The following is a 22,276-nucleotide window of genomic DNA, read 5'->3' as shown; positions in this document are numbered from 1 at the left end:
GTTTATCGACGGCCAAAGAACTTTCCATTTCGATCACAATTTCCAATAATGTTGAAGTCCATCTCAATGATCTGAGCCGACACTTAATGATGCCGTCCCTCCTGTGACTTTCGATCGCACTCCCATACGAATTTCGCGGCCTGGAACCCAATTCCCATTTTCTTTCGACAGATAGCTTAAATCTTTCGCCCAGTGGAAAAGCACCCAGCCGATTTCGAAATGGCACCCAGCGCAATTGATTCTTCAGACCAAATCATTACTCCCCCAATTTCTGTCCTGAAAAGGTGTGTGGGCTCTGCCCCCTTGCAGCGGCCGAAAGACTTGAACCTAGGCATACTGACCGTCTCCTGTAGCTCCCTAGAGCCTTCTGATTTTCGCGCCGAACTGAGAGAGAAAGGGTTTTGTGTCATCAAGGGGGCCATCCCAAAGGATCGAGCCAACGACTATCAGCACAAGGCTCACGACTGGCTCCTCTCATTCGGCAAAGGGCTCAAACTCGACGATCCCCAGACTTGGACGGAAAACAACCTCCCATTGACAAACAAAATTCGCGTATACCATGGCTACTGTGTTGCCCATGAGAAGTTCATGTGGGATGCCAGGATGGAACCAGGTGTTCTTGATGCCTTTAGCCGACTATGGGGCACAGAAGAGTTACTTGTCAGTTTCGACTGCCTGAACATCACCCTCCCGAACCGACCTGATCTGCCGGCCAGAAAGGCATGGGAGCACATTGATCAGAGCCCGATGAAGCGCGGGGTTCATTGTGTTCAGGGAATCATCAATCTATCACCCAATGGCCCCGAGGATGGAGGTCTAGTAGTGTACCCAGGGTCCCACAAGCTTAATGACGAGTTCTTCGACACTCACCCCGACGTTGCCCTCCTGCCAAACAACAAAGACGTCTACCTCTTCTCCAAGGAGGAGTTGGCCTGGTTTGAAAATCGCGGACTGCGTCCGCACAAGATGTGCGCCGATGTTGGCGACCTGATCATGTGGGATTCTCGAGTCATTCACTACGGCTCAGATCCCACACCCTTAGGAAAAACAGTCAGAACGGCCATTTACGCGACGTATCAGCCGGCGAGACTTGCGAGTGCGGAGCAGTTGGCGCTGAAGAAGAACAAGTTCGAGCACTTTGGCAGCACGACGCATTGGCCTTTTGAACACATCACAGCTGGCCCTACCTACGCTATTCTGCCGGACGGAATAAGGGATCCTCAAGATCGTGACGAGCCACTCGAGAAGCCGGAACTCACGGACAAGCTGCTGAAGCTCGCGGGTGCCAGACCGTACTAGTCGGCTCCACCATGTTGAAGTCAATACCATCCACTATTGGGGTGTTGTTTGGGGGAATTAGGAAGATCTAGCTTGGATCAAGAAGATTTTCGTTACGTTCGTTTGACTACAGCAATAACCATGATCATCTTTTCTTTCCACACTCGTCCAGTAAACAGAATGCAATACAAATTGTAAAATTCTATCGTTATTCCTATCATCATTGTCGTTGTTGTCGTCGTCGCTATGTCGCCGTCGCCGTTGTAGTCGTCGTTGTCTTGCCTCACTTTCTGCGAAAGATACAAACCTCTAACGACGTATCAAGTTTGTGAGAACGAACGACTTCCGATAGCATTGCGACTGCCAGTCTTCACTCCCGAAGTCAACGCGGAAGCAAATCAGCATGACGCCCGGAGACCGAAGTGCATGGTGTACAGGTCATGCGCGCGCGGCCTTGGCTTATCTTGGTCAACCCCAGGAAATGCTGCTGCATGGGTGGGTCTTGCGGGGAAATGAAAGGTGTCGGAGATGCCAAGTGAATGAGTGGATCATCAGAAATATCCCGTCGTTTATATCGATAGACCGTCGGCTTATCGTGAAATCACAGGTGCATTACCCGTTGTCATTCTCGCGGAGACATCGCGAGTACACCAAGCTCAACGATGCCAAAGGTTTGCCACTAATTGCAACTTGGGATAAGTAAAAGCAATGACCTTTGTTGTTTCTCAATCGCATACACATTCACTCCATCTTTCTGTCTAGGCTTGCTATAGAAAACAGTATCCTCAACAATGGGCCTGCTTGGTTTTGACGGGCCTCTTGGTCCGCTCCAGTTTTACAAGTCGAGCAAAGTCACGATTGCGCTGACTATTCTTGCATCGTGTGTGTTTGCAACGGTAAGTCTGACGTCAGCTGTGTTCATGCTGGCGGATACCGGTCCATTCTTGCTTGTAGTCATTTGTACGGACTAACATCTCAAACAGACAACGGGATACGACACTGCGCTCATGTATGTCTCTACTTATGTGCCCATCAGTTCTGAATATCAACTGACAACATAGAAACGGCATAAACATTCTCCCCTCGTACAATGAGACTCTCAAACTTACCACTGCTACAAAGTCCCTCAATGCTGCTGCCTCGTTCCTCGGTTGGGCAATCGTGGCGACGTTCATGGGACCAGTCGTGGACCGGGGCGGCCGGCGTACTGGTGTCTTGATCTCTATCGTTCTGAAAATAATTGGTGTTGTCTTCATGACTGTTGCACAAAATGTTGCTATGTTCGTTGTCGGGCGAATGATTCTTGGGGCTGGGTCAGGCACTTCCTCCATCGCATCATCGTCGTAGGTTTCTGAACTCATTAGTACTTATATACCAGTAATCGGGCAATGATGGCTGACTTGGGTTATTCAGGTGGCTTGCGGAGACACTTCCCACGAAATACCGAGCCTCTGGCTTGAGTTTTATCTTTACTATCTACTACGTTGGTCAGTATTTTCCCCTTTCAACTGATTCCTATTTGGCCGTCTGACAGGTTTAGGCGCTCTCATAGCTGCTGGAGTGACGTACCGGACCTCTCAAATATCTGGCGAGTGGTCCTGGCGGCTGCCTTGCATGTTGCAGGCTGTCTTCAGCCTATTTTGCCTCGTCGTGCTTCTCTTTGTCCCAGAATCTCCTCGCTGGCTAGCTCATAAAGGCAGACTGCAAGACGCCTTGGCGTCAATTGCATCAACCCACAGCAATGGAGATCAAGACGATCCAGCTACGCTGATACAGCACAGAGAGATTATCGACATGTTGGAATGGGAGCGCTCGTCCGGCCAGAAGATGACGTCTGCGGAGGTTTTCCGTACTCCAAGCTCGAGGAGACGTTTGATGCTAGCGGTTTCGATGGCAGTCCTTGCGATGTCGAGTGGTAAGAGCGCCCAAGCACCCAAGGGCGGCCTGTTGGTCTCGAGGCGATAAAGCTGACATCCGCCCAAGGTAACAACATTGTTTCGTATTACCTGGGAGACATGCTCACGAAGGCCGGGATTAGCAATTCACAGACACAGCTTCAGATTGTGAGTCTTAACCGTAATGCTCTAGCACAGCTCATCGTGTGGTTAACACTCGAGACAGAACATTGTTCTAAGCGCTTGGTGTCTTATCATTGCCTGTATCGGAACGTACCTCATGAATATCGCTGGCAGGAAGACAATGTGCCTGATCTCAGTCGGCTTCATGACAGCATTCCTTTTTCTGGTTGGTGCTCTGACGAAAGGTGGGTCGTCTCACGATGTTGCATTGCCTCAAATATCGGCAAGAGTCTAATCATATGTCCTGCAGTCTACGGGGGCGGTGAGAATACTTCGGGTGTTTACGCAACTGTGGCTTCTGTCTTCCTATTCCAAGGAAGCTACGCAATTGGCATCACCCCGCTCACAGTCCTCTATCCACCCGAGGTGCTCAATTATTCAATTCGGAGCAATGGGATGGCAGCCTGGACGTTCGCAATCACATGTGGCGGGTAAGTTCTTCCTACCGCGAAGTTGACAACATGGATGTTTTACTAACCCGAGAACAGTCTATTTAGTGTTTTTGTGTGGCCCTTTGCTCTCGCTGCCATCGGTTGGAAGACTTACATCATCAACGCTGGATGGGATGCCGTTCAATTCGCCTTTGTGGCGTATTTCTGGATCGAGACAAAGGGACTTACCCTGGAAGAAATCAATGCCAAGTTTGATGCACTGCATGAGATAGATAGTTATGGCACTGAGGGTTTGAGCCGGAGCGGCATGGTTCTGGAGGGGGTCGCAAAAACGACAAGCATAGACGCGGCTAGCTCTGTCAAATTGTAGAAAGACGGTAGCAAAGCCGCCACTGATAATCTTTAAACAAGTAGTTAGAGGAAGGCGAAGCGGTCTTGCAATATGGGCATGTATTATAGAGAACTCTGTTCGGGTATGGTTGTCGATATTTGGGAGGATATGTTCAGATCGACGGATGGAATCGAATATGGGATTCTCGAAATGTCATTCACTGACTGTTCTTAACTATTCTATTATTTTCCTTTGAAGGTGGAAACATATGTATAAGTAAGTATTCACATACCCATCCGAATGTGGTTGTGTGGCTGAAGAGGGCGACCTTGAGCATTCCATTGTACTGCAATCTCTTGGGTTGAGGCGTATGTGACATTTCTCTTCCAAGACGCACCACCCGCAGTGAAGCCACTATTCATAGCATCAATTTGTCTCAAGAGAGAAAGAAATCATTGAATTTTCATGGGATTATAAGACACAGGTATCAGGCACTGCGGGAGCCCTGATTGAGAAGCCATCCAAGACCAAGCATTCTATCGTTCCGGAACTTTTCACACATTGAATGACTTGGGTACAGATACCAGAACACATGAGGAAGACCCGAGTATATGTCCAATTTGATTTTGAGGCCATGTTCGTGTCTCAAAACCCGTTCGTAGACCAGCCCATCATCTCTTTGAATGTCAGCTCCACAAACCTGGAAGTATGTCGGCGGAAGAGCCTCATGCCCGGTGCTCCAATTCAGCGGGTTCCAGAAATCCGATTGAATGTCTGGAGCAACGGCTGCTCGGAACACAGCTGTCGTCTTCTTTGACAAACCGGTCTTGCCGTCGTTCTCATCATTGCTTCGATACCAACACCTATACTTGGTCGGGACGGCATCTGGCTGCACAATGGACGTTGCATTAAGATACACGCCGGTCAAAGAAGGTGACAATGATTGATCTCGGGCCATGTGAGATAATGCTGCAGCCATTTGGCCCCCGGAGGAGGTGCCGCCCAGGACAAATCCCTTGGTCAAATCTGCCCCAAGGACTTCAGCGTTTTCGGTTAACTTCATCATGGATCATTTGGGTCAGCCAAAGGACACATAGACACGGGCGACGGTAGCGAGGTTGACGTACCCAATGTAAAGCGTCCCAACAATCTTCATACGCCACTGGAAACTTAGCCTCGGGTGAGAGCCGGTAATCGAGGCTCAAAGATACGCAACCATGAGCCTTTGTTGCCTCAATGCAAGCCGTTGCCTCCATCTCGGCAGATCCAAATAGGAAGCCCCCGCCATGGAGCAGAACAACCGCAGGTGCCTCAAGCGCGGTGGTCACCTTTGGTCTGAAGACTAGAGCACGTCCCGTTGTGCCGTCTCGGCGCGGAATGAGAATCTCACTGAATGACACTTTGTTTTTGGCGGCCTCCAACGGGGTCAACATGTCTCGGGTCATTCCCTCCACCCATGCTTCTCGAATGGATGTGAGTTTGGAGACATCGACAGGAGGAAATCTTCTCGGGACATTCTCCTGAATCATCTGGCCCTTAGGTCAGTGAAATAGCAAATACTACGAGCCTCCGTTGCCTACCTGACGAAGTTCATCGTCAACTAAGCCCCAGAAATGCCATGAGTCGGGGTCGTCGATGTTAGCAGACATCTCGGGTTGCTTTTCGTGGTGCATTATTGTCGGCTCAAAAAGTCAAGTGGGCCGGCAGCTTGCAAATCGGAACTGGTTTTGTTCCATTTCGTTCGCCAGCCGGAACAAAATAATACACATCGTTATGGTTCTTGATGCTCACGAGCGTCTTGGGCTCAGATTTGCCCTCACTCACCTCAAGTGTGCCTCCTGAAGTGCTGCCTGATCTCTGAACCCCAATCGGCTGGCTGTCGAAGAACAGGGCTAGTCGTGTTATGACCAACTACGCACATCCATGTAAACGACGGCGTATTCCAGTTATGAGTGGATGGCATTGGACACCCTTCCCCGCCCACATCCCGCGGGTATGGTGCGTCGTTCCCGCGGGTGCAGGGAGCAAACAGGTTCCTATCGGTCGGGCCAGTCCTAAACTTCGCATTCGTAAACGACGGGGTATTCTGGGGCGCGGAAAACCAGGATGAGATCCGACCCTATCACCCCGGATGACAGATACGAGATAGCCGACATCTGTTTGCCTGGCGGAGGCTTGTCAACTCCATCAACCAGAGTGAACCCCAGCTAGACGAAAGCCTTCAGACAACTGGGTCGCAACAGGCAGTGCCTCAGCTAAAGTCTGGCACAAAAAGTCACGATTGCTGATGCAGCTACCGCGATGGGCCGTAGGACCACTGCATGCCAGAGGTGCAAGTCCATCAAGGCCCTTTGCACACGGGAGCTCCCTTGCACCCGTTGCCGCCGGTTATCGCTCGCATGCTCCTATGACGCAAGCTCGGGGGGCCGGCTCACGGCTCTGCCCCATGTCGACAAAGCTGGCAAGAAGAAGGCAAAGCACCGCAAGTCTGCGACGGGTTGTTTGAATTGCCGGAAAAGGCGCAAGAAATGCGACGAAAAGACACCTACTTGCACCGATTGCAAACGATTGGGCTTTGACTGCAACTGGCCGACATCCGAGGCTGGTGAAAGTCGCGACAGCCACTCTGACCCAAACCACAGCCCATCTCTGCTGTCGAGTAGTGATGTGCTTGTCAGCAGTCCAGACCTGTTCCAAGAATGGGCCGACGTCGATGTTCCGGATGGCAGCAATTTGTCTTCTCAGTTGACCTCGTTCTCCAATTGGCTTTCACTTATAGAATCGGATGATCGCCTCGAGACGAGAAAGGCTGCGGCTCTTGCAAATAGCACAGCCCTTGTGGGCTTAGGCATGCCATGCGCCAGCGATGATGAGCTGGGTTTGGCTACATTCCTTCCATCCACAGCTCTCAATAATCTGACCGGAGTAACACCACAAGCGTTGAAGAGCTGGACGATCGTGGAAAGGCACTTGCTGAACCATTTCCTTCAGACTGTGGCTCGCGTGCTGGCAGTCGTAGATGATCGCTTCAACCCATTTCTACGTGTCATCGTGCCCATGGCACTCGAACAACCGGCGATGCGCCACGCGCTAGTAACTTTATCTGCCAGTCACCTGTCGCAAGTCTACCCAGACTTTCAACACGACCTATTCGTTCACAGGAGTCAGACATTACAAGCACTGATGGCCGAGCTGGACGACCACCGGGAAGGCTCCGTGTGGCCACTCGCTGCGACGTTGCTGCTTTGTCTGGCGGAGGTAATTGCTGTAAATCTGAACTTATCCTACCAGGACTGACAGTATCTAGGTATGTCTCGGGGATTCAAGAAGATGGCTTTTCCATCTCCATGGAGCCAGATCTCTTCTGCTCGAGGCCAATACACTATCAGGGCCAATGCATGCACTCATCGAGATATACAACTATCTGGCCTGCATGGCATCAATCACCTCCGACAACGCTCCTGAAGTATTCGGTCGTTGTCTTACGAAGTCTGACACTAACCCAGAAGCAACAAATGAGCATATAATCCATCCTCTCTTTGGCATTTCGGTCGACTTATACGAAACACTTACACAAATCAACAAACTTGCTTCTCGTCGGGTTCATGAAAATCCCACCAACTTCCAATCAGAAGCTAGAGAAATAGAATTGAGACTTCAAAGTTGGCAGCCGCCGCCCGTGGAGGATTCTCGACAATTGACCGAGGCCAGAGCTGTTGGTTTTGCTCTGCAATGGGCCATCATCATGCGTCTTCTGCAGGCCACGAAGCGGATGCATAACGGAGATGCACAGATGAGGAAAGGGTCAGACGACATACTTTCAGCTCTTTCGCTCGTACGTCCAGGTTCCGAAATGGAGGCCCGTATGCTTTTCCCACTTTTCATGGCCGGAGTCTGCAGTATGACGAAAGCAAGCCGCTTGACAGTTGAGTACAGGCTTAATGCCATGGAAACCACGATTGGATTCGGAAACATCTTTGTAGCTCATCGTCTGTTGGATGAAGTTTGGAGACTCTCTAATCAACATGAATGCGTGAATTGGGAGGAGCTTAAGGAGAGGAAATATCCAGGTCTCGTTCTATTTTAGCGGACCGGGCCTCACGAGGGCTGTAACGAGATGCTTTCTACAATTATTCAAAAGCGCTAAGCTCAAATACACACAAGTCTAATTGTGGATTCAGATATTGCTACATGCGGTTGCTTTTATAAGATTTGAGTCGCTGCATCAGGTCAATTTGTGCAGGCCTTGCTACGCGAGTACGCAGGCCTATTACTACATACGACAGAAACGACAGAAACGACAGAAACGACAGAAACGACAGAAACGACAGAAACGACAGAAACGACAGAAACGACAGAAACGACAGAAACGACAGAAACGACAGAAACGACAGAAACGGCGAAACGACAGAAACGACAGAAACGACAGAAACGACAGAAACGACAGAAACGACAGAAACGACAGAAACGACAGAAACGACAGAAACGACAGAAACGACAGAAACGACAGAAAAAAGAGAGACGATAGAGACGATAGAGACGGTAATAAGGACAACAGAACGGACAGCAACAAGAGTATAGGGGATAAAGTGCGAGATAATGATCACGCACTCCGCCTTTTTGGCTTGGTACATCTTCGTTGATAGCAAAGTTAATCGGGCTTGCTTCACCATTTCTAGCATCCGACGGGATGTAACGTTCTACGATAGGATTCTTTCGAAGGTCATTGGGACATCGTCGTAGTGCAGCGGGTAAAGATAGGAACACGGATCCGGGCCGCGAACGCGGTCGAATCGGGTGTTTGTAAGCATCCCCCGGCTCCGAAACGACGATCCATTTATCCCGTCATTTACATGATAATGAACTTCTGCCGCGTAGATATATTTTTCCCCTAGACTCTGATGCCAACCTCTAAAATTTCCACTGCGGCATGAAACGTGACAAGTCAAACCCGACAATCAACTCAATTCAATATGAAGACTACAGAATCCTGCAAAGCAGAGCTCCCCAAGCCCGCGAGGCGAATCGCTGGACAACGGCAGGATGTCTGGTTGGTTAGATCTCGCTTCTCTTCGGAAAAACACTAAGCTGACTTTTGGAAAAGGACCATCATCAATGATGCTGCCGCTAAGTCGATGGTTTGTAGTCGTAACAGCTCGTCTGGGGAATATTTCTGACAAGCACTGCAGGTCAAACCGGTCGTCAATATGGGCCAGGGTTTCTTGTGTGCCAAGCCCCTCTCTTTGACACCATGACTAGAATCTAATACGAGTATCAGCGGTTACAACCCTCCGGAGTTCATCATGGACGCGGCAAAAGAAGCAGTTACGAAAGTAGACTCGAATCAGTATTCGCCAACAACGGGAAGACCGTCACTTAAGCGCGCCATAGCGGAGTCGTACTCTGAGGCTTTACAGACTAAGATTGACCCAGACACGGAAGTGACTATCACGACGGGAGCCAATGAAGGTATGAATCCAACCGTGTCGGCAACGGACAGGTATTGAAATGCAAGTACTAAGACACGGCGCTAATTTCTTCTCAAACTCGCTAGGCATGTTATGTGCCTTTCTCGCCTTCGTAAACGATGGCGACGAGGTCATCGTATTTGAACCCTTCTTTGACCAATACATCAGCAACATCGAAATGGCTGGTGGAAAGGTGCGATACGTGCCTCTCAACCCGCCCAAGAGTGGAGATCACACCACGTCTTCGTCAGCCGACTGGGTTGTGGACATGGAGAAACTGCGAGACACAATCAGTCCGCGAACTCGAATGATCGTCATCAACACTCCTCACAATCCGGTGGGCAAAGTGTTCTCTCGCAGCGAACTCGAGGAAATCAGCCAGCTTTGTGTTGAGAATAACATCATTATACTGTCCGACGAGGTGTACGATAGTCTTCACTACGTCCCTGTCACACGCGTCGCCACTCTTTCGCAGCAAGTTCGCGACTTGACACTGACTGTCGGCTCCGCCGGGAAAAGCTTCTACGCCACTGGTTGGAGGATCGGTTTCCTCATCGGTCCCCAGCACCTCATCAAACACGTGAGCGCTGCACACACTAGAGTGTGTTACTCGAGCCCAAGCCCGTTGCAGGAGGCTTGTGCTAGCGGCTATGCACTGGCGGGGGTGAATGGATTTTGGCAGGAGTCACGCAGCAGCATGCAAGGCAAGATCAAGCGGTTCGTCGAGGTTTGCGACGAGCTTGGATTGCCATTTTCCGATCCAGATGGTGGCTACTTTGTCTTGGTCAACTTTTCAAAGGTCAAGATCCCCAACTCGTACGAATTCCCAACACATGTCGCCTCCCGTCCTCGAGACTTCAAGTTGAGTTGGTTTCTTATTATGGAACTGGGAATCGCGGCTATACCCCCTACTGAGTTTTATCTTCCGAACAATTCGTCTCTGGCAGAGAACTATCTGAGATTCGCAATTTGCAAGGAGGACTCAGTGTTGGAGAATGCAAAAGAGCGTCTCCGTGGTCTGAAGAAGTATATTGAGCCGTAAACGCATATGCGTGAAGTAGGATTGGACTACTCTCTACAATTTTCGCATCGTACTAGGTGTCTTTCTGTCGGCCATCAATTATTCTGAAAAGTCTCTGTCTGAAACATAATCTTTGTTATCGCCACCGGTATCATAATCGTCGCCATTCCCATTGCCTTCTTCGTCTTCGTCTCCGTTGTCGTCACGTTTTTGCCGTCTTTGCTATAACCTTTATCGCATTCATAGCATGTACGACGCAAGAAGTTTCGGAGAGCTCATACCTTGCTAGGTAGGGCACCGGTTCCCACGTGTTTCCGCCCAAGTCTCCATGCTCTCAGCTTTCAAGGTGCAAAAGTCTCTAGATAACCAAATTTTACACAAACCTTGATTTTGAGACTTGCCTTTGGCCCAGTCATCTTCTACAACTGTGTGAATTTCTCAACATCGGTGAGGACATCTCGCAACGCCATGTTCTTCCGCACCTTCAGCCGCTCGCCCATCATCTTCCCGAGAAGCCTAGGGCCCCCTCCCCGACGATGCAGGATTACCATGCCGTTTTGCCCCTCATTGCACATTCAAAGTCAGATGCCATACGCCACGGTTGAAGGGGCCAATAGCCAGCGATTTTCTACTTTCCCGCATGTATCAACACCATCAAAAGGCCGAAGTCCCGACTTATTGTTGGGACCGCCAACAAGCAACAATCTGAAGTTGTTAGCAGCTCCTCCATCATACATTGCGATAGCAGGACAGACTTCATCGGAAGAGGAATTCAGGCCTGGATTGGATGTGTACAACGGGAAGTCAACGCCGATAGGCATCAATGTGGGGGATCCGTGTTATCTTGTCCACGGTATTCGACATCACCAGTTATTCGCCTTTTCGGCGGAAGTTACCGATTTCTGTTCGCAGCCTGGAAACGAGCTATACGCGAGGGCCCGTAACGCCCGCCTCATCATGAGTAATATCATACCAGAGATGCCAACAGATACAGTGACACCTTACTGCATATGGTATCCCGATGTAGCCATAGAGGAGACGTATCGCGAACTATCGCAGCGCTATCCAAGAATGCGGTACCAGGTCGGAAGGGCCTGCGCGGTTGCAGGCTACGACAAGTTATACGACGAGCTCCAGCTACTCCCGGACGTTTCCATAGCTGAAGAGGCTGAAGTTAATAACAATACCTACATCCGAGATTATATCACAAGCAAGTCAGTTAGATACGCGGTTATGAATGACTACACCAGGACCATCAATATCGATGCACCGAGAGAAGTTGCGGGCCTTAATGGGGACACGGCGGTCAGGTCATCTCTCGAAAAGAAGCGCCCTCCTCATGATGATACAGACGAATCTAAATTTCTGGAAGAACATTCCGATCATTACTTCGATATCCAAGAGGACTACCATGTACGCCCCTCCAACCGGCAAGGCCCTAAGCATACAGTTCTGCCGACTCAGTATGCAGACCTACTTTACAAGCCACTACCTCGCGATCTCCCACCTGTCAACAAGGATATCCTTATTCTGATGGCTGCTTGGGATGGAAACATTGATCGAAATTAACGCCCCAGGCGACCATATCCCATCTCTAATGAGATTTCAGCCGTGATCCGTGGAGCATATCACCATACCCCTTTTGCGAGGTGGCTAGAGGGCTGCGTGGACGATCTCTTTCCTGAAGAGTGGGAAAGAGTGCTTATTCTACAGGCCATCCATGCCCGTTTTATCATGAATGATGATCTGTCCAGAGTAGACAGGTTTACGCACGGCGATACCCTTCCGGAGTTTTTCTGGTGGCCCCACTGTCCCCATGAAGACACGCTACGGGAGTTTGCATGGCGACGGCCCGACATGAAACACCAAATAGCCCTGGCATGTATCGTTGGCCAGTATCAACATCTATTTGATGAGCTGATATCCGACTTGAAACCTACTCAGGACTTATTGGAAGTTGCCTATCAGTGCCCAGATGAGCACTATCGAAAGCAAGTCAACCGGTGCGCAGAGGCGCGCGGGGTAGAGTTTCACTCCATCAGAGGAGTCGACGGCTGGGACGGACATCATTGGGCGAGAAGTAGAAAGCACCTTCGGCCCCGTAAAGAGATGTACAAAGGAGGCAGTTCCATGCATTTTCCCAAAGAGCTCATAAATAGACCTGACCAACACGACGAGGACTGGGAGGAATGGGACCACCCAGATGGCGAACTGTTCAATTATCACATGCATCTTCAGTTCGCGGATTGGCAAATCTTCATAAGCGCAAAGGATGATGCTAGAGAATCGTTGGGAAACACATACGGATGTTTGTATTACTTGTCTGCAGACGATTTGAGACGACGTTCAAAGCCGGGCCCTGCGCCACCTTTTCCGAAGAAATGTGACTCAGATGAGGATGACGCCAATAGGGACGAGGAGCACTTTGGGAAAAGGTGTGCGATACCTAGTTGGAAGTTGATCGCTTAGAGAAACCAGAAGTGTCAAATAAGGCTTGCATGTTTCCGCAAAGTCTCTATCCATTCGCGGCATGCCGAAGATAGACGTGGGAACTATGACAGGTGCGCCGAGAAGGATAGGGGGAATAAGGAGAAGCATCCATGGATATTACAGTTGGGCGGAAGGGGTTTGCGGACGATGAGAACGATACCGAGAATAAGGACAGTAGCAACATCCACATGTCCTTCCAGATAGTACACGCTCTTGAACCAACGGACACTCCACTCAACTCATTTCACCTTAGATACCCAAAGGCCGAACAGGTCGCATCACCATACCGTAAGCGGGATGATCGGGTCCCAAGTTGCCGGTTGTCCGGTTCACAATCGAAGGAGATCGAGAAAAGTCCTCTCCCGGAACTACGTGGTGTCATGAACAGCCGATAAGACATTATCGTTGCTGCAACTTGCACATTGGGAATGTTTCACCAATGGAAGAAATTTCGCAAATTCTCCTACCACATCTCTCTCCTTCAATTTTCCAAAGCCGTTTCTGGACCTCGTAAATATGGATCTCTCGCGTTCCAACGGGCGCTGGGGGCCAAAAATTGTCGCGTGCCGTCAACCCCATCGAAGCGATCGTCTCGGGCTCCGCGAAGTTTCTTCAAATTTTTCCGCGTCAATTTTTAGGAGCCAACCGCAAGGACCTCCTGTCGATCGGTCAGGATTGTTTGACGAGGGAAGCGAGAGACGACTTGCCAAATTAATAGCAATCTGGGATGGCCCTGCAGCGTCATTTAGACGGTTCCAGACCGTGGCTCAGGGTGAGCGCACGCCACGTGTGGCGCGTGGGGGAGTTTGCGAGATAACGGTGAGAGGTTGAGTCAGGGACTTCGTTGTGAATCTCGGCGGTCCCGAAATAGCTCGGGCGGCATGTTGAGATACAAGGCAACGGCGATGGGAACAATTGACGGGACTGAAATACCCAGCAAAGTCGAGCTTCAGCACTTAATAATATCGAATCTATTAATTCGGACTTTGTCGTCACCTCAACTTCATCATGGTTTCCGCAACAGTTTTGTTCACCATTGCGTATGTGGCTAACAAACCCACGATCGTGTTCAATTCCCAGCTTACAAGTCATAGTGCGTGCATCGCCGGCTCAGCAGCGTCTATCGCAGACTGCGTCGGAGAGAACTACGCCGGCGTCTGCATGGATGCCGGCGCTCCTGGCCTCGCCCACGACGGACTTACCCAGAGCTGCTGCCAACCTCCCCACGGCTCAACGTATAACGACGGTCCCGGAGTATTCGTACGTATGCCCTTGTCGAAATGTCCCAGAAAGCCGTGTAACTGACATGTTTCTCTGCAGTGCTGCGTACGAGGAACCGAAGAAAACATCAAATACCTGCAGGCATGCTGCTCAGGCAGCGGCCAGAGAGACGTCATTTTCAATCACGCCGGAAATCTTTGAATTCGGAAAAAGTACAGGTTGAATTTAGCGATGCACAAGCGGGCTGGGTTGGGATAAACAAAAGCTTTCGATTTTCAGGGACGTAGACAAAAACGGGGTTCTCACGATATAGATAAAAGTCGATTCATTTCAAATCATAGACAAAAGTCTGTTAGAAGGGGGGAAAAGGATAGACAAGAGCTTTCATTTTTACTAAGATCGACATGATAATACCTTCACACTTGATTCTATTTCCCTGGGGTCTAACATGTGTGAATGTTTCGTGTGTCTGGGTATTTCTCAAGCAAATGTTGGCATCTTTGCAGGGCTATTCAAGGCTGGAGGATTTACGTGGTACGAGTAACAAATGTAGGCCGCCTTTTATGCTGTAGCATTCAACTACTTATAGAAGAGATAATCTGTTAGCGATTCACTTTGCCACATATCCAAGAGCAGCAGGATAGCATTCCAAGTTCCCTTTCAACTAAAGCCATTGCCCGACGATGGACTTCCAAGTGAACGATAAACACAATGTCGACAGGTAGGTATCAGAAGGTGGACGACACTAACAATGACGGCATAAGCAACCACGACGATAATAACGATGATACCAATAAGGACGAAAGCAACGCCGACAGCAGATACCAACAACAGCAACAAAAACTGAAGTAACAAAGGCGAATTGATAAACTAAGCCCCAGCCACTCACATGTCATCCCAGCTCAAAACAAATCGCACGATTATTCAAACACTATAGAATTCCATCAAATGAACACTTGCCCTTACATCACCAACTCCAAAAAAACCCCAACGCGAGCTACATACTTGCACATGAATCCCGTCCTGCATACTCAATCCAGCCTTTTCATCTGACGACATCCACAGCGAGAGATTCTTGTTTTGTTGAGAAAGGGGGCCAGTGCCACGCAGCGGCCTGAAAAGCCGACGTTACGAGCAGCACCCTCCAAAATCCGAACAATCGCAACTCCCAACTCCGAAAAGCCTCATCTTGTTTTTTTTTGTTTTCCATCCCATGAAGGTGCATATCACGAGATGCCCGTTGTGCAGATGACAGGACGACGTCTCACCAATGTCGCATCTCCCGAAGCTTTGGGGCCTCCGACGGCGCTAGTGGGGCCGAGATTACCGCCGGCCCTCCAGGACGGGACGACGCCAATCAGGGTTGCCTCGGCATCAGCTCGAAAGAAAACAGCCCCGGAAAGCGCGGGCCACTTGACCGACGAACGACGACAACGGCAACAATCAGGGGCATCGTTAGTCAACTGCCATTTGATCCTTCGCCGAGAAGCCAAGACTGTGGCGTCAGACTTCACTTGCGTCACGGTTTTACATGTTTCAAAAGTGGCGTGATGTTCGATAGGTATGAAGTAAGATAATCAAAATGATAGATTCATTCAACTCATGTGGTATCAAAAAAACGCCTTGCCAAATAAGCAACCAAATGACTATGCTAATGATGATGTCCGTCGTCCGACCCGTTGCCGAGCTTCGTCCTTGTCTCTCCTCAACTTGGACGGTGTTCTTCTGTATTTCGCTCTCCTGTCGATCCAGGGCTTCTCTACCGCGCAAAACAAACACGCATTGACTAGGCCCTGTATTGACAGGCTCACTAGTGATAAGAGCACGACCGCAAACGGGCCGGCTTGTTCTGGGTTGTCCCAGCGCATGACGTGGGCCACGAAGGGGACGGCCCAGATAAGTATGTATACAAGGGGATACACGAAAAGTAGACGTAGTTGACGGCGAATCTTGTCGCGCGTCTTGGCCATGCCTGTGCCGTCCATCGCCGGGTGGAACAGGAAGGGCGTGGCATTGTGGTCGGCATCCGAGTCGAGCGTTGTGCCGCGCCGGAGGATGGACCAGATGTTAGCCAGGGACTTGGCGCGGGCTGTCGTGGGGCTGTGTGGCGGGTGGCCGTAGGTGCTGAAGCTGTGACGGTGGGGATGGTAGTTGTAAGACGGGCTCAGGTCGATCGTGTCCCGTCGGATGTAACTTTGCGGAGGTGGAGATATTGGCTCGAACGTGGCAGATAGAGGACTGGTGCTGGGGTCAAAGCTAGTGTGTTCCACACTCTCATCCTGCTCGGGAATGCGGCCGTCCTCGTTTCCGTACGTCGGCCAGTTCCACTGAATCTTCTGGCGGCTGTGAATGAGTTCAATGTCTGCCGTCATTGTGGTGGTCGTCGATGAAGTCCGCTGTCTTTCCGAATCCTCCATCGAAGTCTCTGAGCCACGACGTGAGCTTGGGGTAGGAGGCACTGAAGGAATATGAGCCCAATCGTCGTGCATGTGCGTCGCACTTGCTCTTCTCATAGCGCTGAGGCGACCGAATCGTCGAATGCGAAGGGTGACGTATGTGTAGATATAAGCATATAAGGCGACGATTGTGAGCAGAATCATGTATCGAGGAACCCAACTGAGCGCAAGCCTGGTCCATTCTGGGCGAACTGGCAAGTAGCAGTATTCGCCGTTGTTCGCATAACCGGGTGAGTTGATGAAGGCTAGAGAGGCCATCAGTAGTGGCAGGAGGATAAAGACGGCGAATGCAATTCGGCGGTGGGGGTAGAGGCCGCTTTGTCGACCGGAATATCTGGGGCGGAAAATGTAGACAGCCGTGTGTAAGGCGATGAGAACGACGGCAATATCAGATGCTTCAATGCCGACCGAAAGGAAGAAGCCGCTCGCTTGGCAAAATGAAGAGCTGGAGGGTATCGGGCCATTTCTGAAATCGGCGATGGGGAAAATGATGAACCATAGAGACTTGAGCATGTCGCTCGACATGAGCAGCATTATGAGACTGACCATGGTCAGCGATGTTCCTGGTTGACGCTCATGACCCCTCTGGCGAGGTTGTCTGGGTAAAACATGACTTACTCGTGTCTGAAGCTCCGTCTCATGCGAGAAAACCAGTAGAAAGCAAGGGTGACGGATGCGAAGCTCAGAGCGGCAACAGCCAGTGACGTTGATTGAATTATTGTCCATTGGTGGTCAGTCAGGCCGTCGGGAACGCGGTCCCAGGCAGGGCTCCGGCGAGCACTGATAATCTCGGATGCGGCCGCCGCTGGCGGTTGCGATGCATCAGTGATTTCCAGTGCGGAGGCCCAGGGTGCCATGGCGGCTGCGTTCTCCTGGACGCCTGAGCCTGGAATCGAGGAGGAAAGTTGGTTCACGTGGGAGGCTTCGGATTCCTCATGTTGATGTGTGTGGTGAGGAGGTCGTACCAGTCGGTGATACTTGTGTTCACGATCGAGTCGTCGGCGGGGTCGAGTCCGGATCTCTCAGGGCTACCTCCAACCTTTCCGTTGCCGATGCATCCACCTCTTGATTGCGATGGCTATTTCCAAACTCCTTCGAGAGATATCCTGGCCCCAGAAATTTGACCTTCCTCAAATACGCAGTCGCGGAATCGAGGGTCCTTTATGTCGAAATGTGGGCGCAAAGGAGTGCCGAAAAGGTATATATAGCTATGTCGCTCCGCCGGAAACAGACGTCACTTTGTTCGATGGTCGACCCTGGCGATGATCACAAAGCGTAAAGCGAGCGTGTTCGCACCGAGCTTGTCCGTCGAGTGGCTATCGAATTCAGTCGATAGATGTGGGAGTTTTCTCTTTGAGAACCGGAGGGTCGGCGAAGTTGGAAGGGAAGGGATGATGGCGGATATAAGAAATGGCGGTGCATGGGAATACAAGCGCCTAGTTTCTGTCCGCGTCTTCAGCTCTGGCAGTAACGCAGGCGTGGAAATTGAAGTCCGTCCTCCAGCAGGCATCGGATTACTGTTCAGAAAGGGCGACAGAAGCTTAAAAAGGGACGGACGCAGGCGAGACAATGCAGTACGAATAGGAGAGACGGGAAGCGGATACACTCGAAAAAGCAAGACAGGCTGTTAGCGTCGTGGTTTGAGGCTTTTGGGCAGAAGACGGCTTGGCCAATGAATGAGCAGCCAGGGGCAATAGGCATCCGGTGCGGTGTGTGCGTCTGTGTGTTTGTGCGTCGATCGTGTGATGGGGGGCGTGGGATGCGGCGCGGGTGTTTGTCGAGCGAGGATGCGTTGAGTTTGGCCTGGGTTGGAGCCATTGAAAAGCGTCCAGTGTCAGTGTTTGGGAGAGTGTGGGTGGCTGGCGGTCAAGTCTGTGCCGGGGGGGGAGGGTGTATGAGAGGGCGTCGATTGCTTGTGTTGGTACGGAGCAGGCCCCGTCTCGTTCCTCGTTGATTGAATGGAGCGAGCAATTCAGCCCAGTAACAGGCGAGAGACAAGACAGAGACAGCCACCTGAGCACCTGAGTGAGCGCATCTCATTCTCCTTGTGGTGGTGGAAGTGTAAAGGAGGCGGCACAGGGGATGGGCTAGGCGGGACTGGCCTCGGTTACTAGGCGCCAGGGCAGGAACAAAAGCAATTATCTGTCCATTGCCCTGCTATTGTTCTCGATATTGGGGGCTGATGGGATGGGAAGCTATGGTGAGCGCTGCGCTCGCGGCGGCCGAGCTCACGGGGGATCCCCCGTGGACTGACGATGACGATGGTGCAAGTCTTGTGCTTCATCCTCGAGCGGTCTTGTGGTGCAGTGCATGTTGTGTGTATTGGGCGGAGAGGTGCCGACAGCAGGATTATGCTGGCGTTGCCTATGCACGCGACTGAGGGCGCGAGGTGCAGGTGCAGGTGCAGGTGCATGTAAGTGCAGTAGCAGCAGTTGGACAGACAGGTGCCGATTAGGTGCCGGGACATCAGCAAACCTCTAGGCGAGGCCATGTTTAGATTCGGCAAAGCGAGACAGGTGACGGATGGCGAGGAGGACCAGCGCCAACAAGAACGGAACGTAGTGTACCTTAGGTAGGCGGCCAAGGTTTGTTTGTTTGTTGGAACTCGGTACTCAATCCGGTGAGGAGGGAGAAGGGAGAGCGGTGACATGCCTTGCGTCGACGGACGTGAAGAAGGGCTTGGAGGGCTTGGGTTGATACTCGACAGGGTATGATGTGTCAATCCCCAAGATCGCCAACGACGTCGGTGTAGGTGTCTTCCTTGTCTTTGGCGGCTTTCGAGGGTCTCGCTGGAAACGGTGTCAAACAGGACTGTCACGGCCGTTGGCGCGATGATGGTGAAGATGGGGGTGCCAGGGGCCGCATCCGATCCATGCTTGCGGCATGTTCGTCAGTGGGCTTTGAGGCATCTCTTTGTCCGGGAACAGCGCTGAAAGATGAACATGATTAGAGCAGGGTAATACCAGAGGTGTGTATTCGTTGTACTTTGTGGGTGCGGATAGGTAGGCGCACAGAGTGCCGGCATATGTGGTGGGGGAGGGGTCCTTTGGGGATTTGTGTACGGATAGTGAGATTGGGGGGGACGGCACGGGAATGGGGCCATGATGATGGGTGAGGTGAGATGGTGTCTTGAGTTGTGTTGGTGCGTGCCGGTGCTCCCTCTGAAATTCTGGATCGCAGGTTGGAGAGGAGCACAAGACTTGTGCACCCCTGGGTGGAAAGTGAAGGTGCTACGTACCTTTTGCCCGCCTCTGCCTCTTCCTGCGTGCAATTTGTCTGCCAGCTAATAAGTTGGCAGCCTCGAGGAGGGCTGCTACCACCTACTCGAGGTCATTTGGGCAGGTCGCAGCACAAGCAAGGCCCGAGCGGGACTTTATGGATATGCATAAAGTAGTTTGTGCGGGATAAGTCAATTAGATGGGCCAAACCAACGGCGGAACGCTGTGAGTTGGGCGAGCAACGACATTGGAGCGAATGAGGCAACTGTCGGTGGTGACCAACCAATGTCAGGGCCACGAGCATCAGCAGGTGGTGTGGCTTGGACGGGTGCGCAGGGACGGTCATCCAAGTGGAGGTGACGTGGACGTGGTCGACATTGAATGGACGAAACCGGCAAGCAGATGCGCTTAAAGGGCCTGGCTGAATGAATATCCCATCAAATCCCCCACGAGTCTGCCCGGAGTCTGTTCGAGATGGCCGAGTTCGCGCTTGGGTTTGGGGGGAGTGTGAAGTCGTGTCTGTTTTTGGTGAGTTGACGGATAGGAGAGGAGCTTTGGGCGCCGCCGAGGGAGTGTAAGTGAGCTGACCAAGACTTTGGCAAAAGGCTGTGTGTTGTTGTTGATGCGGATAATGATGGACCGTCAACGCCACCTCAAGACGGGAGAGCGTCCACGGGTCTCTGTGTGTGTGAGAGATGGAATGAAGGAGCCGGATTCCGAATTATTGTCAGGGAGCGCCCGGCGAAACTGTCCAGGACAGCGCGCGAAGAGGAAGGAAGGTGAGAGAGAGGATCTTGTCAGCACGATCGATTGGGGAAGCAAGTGCCAAAGCTAGGACCACAAGCGAGGTGAGGTAAGTCCGGGGAAGGCAGGCAGGGCAGGGCAAGGGTAGGTACGGCGGAGGTAGCTCCTGCAGCGGCACCTGTAGCAGGCAGTAGCAGTCGCGGATGAGATCCAATGCACCTCACCTTCCTTCCTGCCCCGTCTGTTGGTTGGTACGGCACCGCGGCATCCGCCTCCTCCGTGTCCCAAGCAGGCTGCGGTTGCTTACTTTGCCCATCAATGTCCGGCTTACACGGATTGATTACAACACACGAAGGAGTGAACACTGAACCTTGACGCCAGAAAGAGGTGAGAGTTTGAATCTCCGTTTCTTTCCATCCTGGGATGCGCCTGCAACGGCTGCCGCACAGAGCAACCGCTTGCATGGGACGCACCTGCCTCCGGTTCTCTTCTCCTTCCTGCAAGTGCCATACGACTGCTGCCACTGCCACATCCTGCCCTGTGCCCGGGTGCACCTGCTGCTTACCTTACCGTACCTACCGGGCAGGCAGGCAGGTAAGGTGAGGTAAGTGCACCTGCCTTCTGACTCTTTTTGCCCAGTTGTCTGGTCCGGCAGTTGGCCCAGGCGTTGCAGCCGCTGCAAGTGCGAGAGCACGAGCCAGGAAAGAGTCAATGAGCATCAATCGCATCACCCATCTGTCATCCCTCAGCTTGTGAAGGAGCGAATCAACTTGAACCAACCTCACTTGGGCAAAAACGTCGACCAACTAACTACCTGCCACCAGGAACGCAAAAGAACCTATTGCATAGTACACAGAAACACCACAAATGGTACGTACCTTCACCGTCCTTACGTCCGTTGGCGCGCCGCCCTTTGCGCATCTCACCGATCAGAGGGCCTTGTGCTAGCTGACTGACTGTGTTGATAGGGGCGCACGCTCTACTCTAGCAGTTTAGGTACCTTAGAGCCTCCAAGTCTCCTCCGGCGATGGGAGTGTGAGGAGGGCCTCCTTCCTCATGGCAACTGGGAGCGGTGAAACGCCGCCATTTCCCTCGTGGCCGTTGGCACCGGACCTCCTCCTCATCATCAATCTACCTACCTAATCAAATGCATCCATACATTGACACCGTCAATCAATTGCCTAGCGACTTGGCGGTCTGCCTTCAGCAGCTTCAATCAACCACAGCAGCCGCAGCTCCTTGATGGATCGGCAGAATCACGAACCTCTGGTCAAGGAGACATCACGCGCTGTCTGATAGCGACCTCCGTTCCCTGCGTCTGGAAACAGGGCTACGTCCGTATTTCCTTTTTCTTGTCGCGGCACTCGGGACCGCATTCCCCTTTTCAGCCAGCAATCCTGGGAAACGCGACCCCTAATTTCATCTCTCATTGGACTCGACCTGGATCTGGGTTGGTTCGCCCGCTTCTGCAATCTCTGGCAACCGCAGCCGGTCGACCACTGCTGGCAAGCATGAGACAGGTCTCGACGCCATTGGGAAACGAGAGACGGAAAATGCGGCTTTCTGCTCCTCCGGCGTA

The 22,276-nt window shown here is 51.6% G+C and overlaps 7 protein-coding genes across 7 annotated transcripts; 6 read left to right on the top strand and 1 right to left on the bottom strand.

Annotated features, from left to right (window-relative positions):
- Nucleotides 1-219: 219 nt before the first annotated feature.
- On the top strand, nt 220-1,299 carry CGGC5_v016129 (uncharacterized protein; the record flags this gene model as incomplete). The annotated part of the gene is made up of 2 exons (XM_032024669.1): nt 220-284; nt 354-1,299. The coding sequence occupies 2 exons, from the start codon at nt 220-222 to the stop codon at nt 1,297-1,299; spliced, it is 1,011 nt and encodes a 336-aa protein (XP_031878711.1).
- Nucleotides 1,300-2,069: 770 nt separating this feature from the next.
- On the top strand, nt 2,070-4,118 carry CGGC5_v016128 (Lactose permease; the record flags this gene model as incomplete). Its single annotated transcript, XM_032024668.1, has 9 exons — nt 2,070-2,174; nt 2,262-2,287; nt 2,340-2,621; nt 2,692-2,765; nt 2,819-3,193; nt 3,262-3,341; nt 3,400-3,541; nt 3,607-3,787; nt 3,845-4,118. The coding sequence occupies 9 exons, from the start codon at nt 2,070-2,072 to the stop codon at nt 4,116-4,118; spliced, it is 1,539 nt and encodes a 512-aa protein (XP_031878710.1).
- A 3,144-nt stretch (nt 4,119-7,262) lies between these two features.
- CGGC5_v016127 (uncharacterized protein) lies at nt 7,263-7,606 on the top strand (the record flags this gene model as incomplete). The annotated part of the gene is made up of 3 exons (XM_066153465.1): nt 7,263-7,337; nt 7,387-7,545; nt 7,589-7,606. The coding sequence occupies 3 exons, from the start codon at nt 7,263-7,265 to the stop codon at nt 7,604-7,606; spliced, it is 252 nt and encodes an 83-aa protein (XP_066007099.1).
- Nucleotides 7,607-9,052: 1,446 nt separating this feature from the next.
- On the top strand, nt 9,053-10,589 carry CGGC5_v016126 (putative aminotransferase; the record flags this gene model as incomplete). Its single annotated transcript, XM_032024665.1, has 5 exons — nt 9,053-9,129; nt 9,184-9,217; nt 9,269-9,303; nt 9,358-9,548; nt 9,634-10,589. 5 exons carry the CDS (start codon nt 9,053-9,055, stop codon nt 10,587-10,589), a joined length of 1,293 nt encoding a protein of 430 aa, XP_031878676.1.
- Nucleotides 10,590-11,525: 936 nt separating this feature from the next.
- Nucleotides 11,526-12,137, top strand: CGGC5_v016125 (uncharacterized protein; the record flags this gene model as incomplete). Its single annotated transcript, XM_032024664.1, has 1 exon — nt 11,526-12,137. The coding sequence occupies one exon, from the start codon at nt 11,526-11,528 to the stop codon at nt 12,135-12,137; it is 612 nt and encodes a 203-aa protein (XP_031878761.1).
- Nucleotides 12,138-14,066: 1,929 nt separating this feature from the next.
- CGGC5_v016124 (uncharacterized protein) lies at nt 14,067-14,480 on the top strand (the record flags this gene model as incomplete). The annotated part of the gene is made up of 3 exons (XM_032024663.1): nt 14,067-14,098; nt 14,153-14,318; nt 14,379-14,480. 3 exons carry the CDS (start codon nt 14,067-14,069, stop codon nt 14,478-14,480), a joined length of 300 nt encoding a protein of 99 aa, XP_031878731.1.
- A 1,445-nt stretch (nt 14,481-15,925) lies between these two features.
- GPR1 (G protein-coupled receptor GPR1) lies at nt 15,926-17,592 on the bottom strand (the record flags this gene model as incomplete). The annotated part of the gene is made up of 2 exons (XM_032024662.1): nt 15,926-17,276; nt 17,354-17,592. 2 exons carry the CDS (start codon nt 17,590-17,592, stop codon nt 15,926-15,928), a joined length of 1,590 nt encoding a protein of 529 aa, XP_031878759.1.
- Between the last annotated feature and the right edge of the window lie 4,684 nt (nt 17,593-22,276).

This window comes from Colletotrichum fructicola, assembly GCF_000319635.2.
Source record: "Colletotrichum fructicola Nara gc5 chromosome Unknown KSG_Nara_v1_contig10, whole genome shotgun sequence".
Taxonomy (NCBI): Eukaryota; Fungi; Ascomycota; class Sordariomycetes; order Glomerellales; family Glomerellaceae; genus Colletotrichum; species Colletotrichum fructicola.
This window is presented reverse-complemented; position numbering and strand designations above follow the sequence as displayed.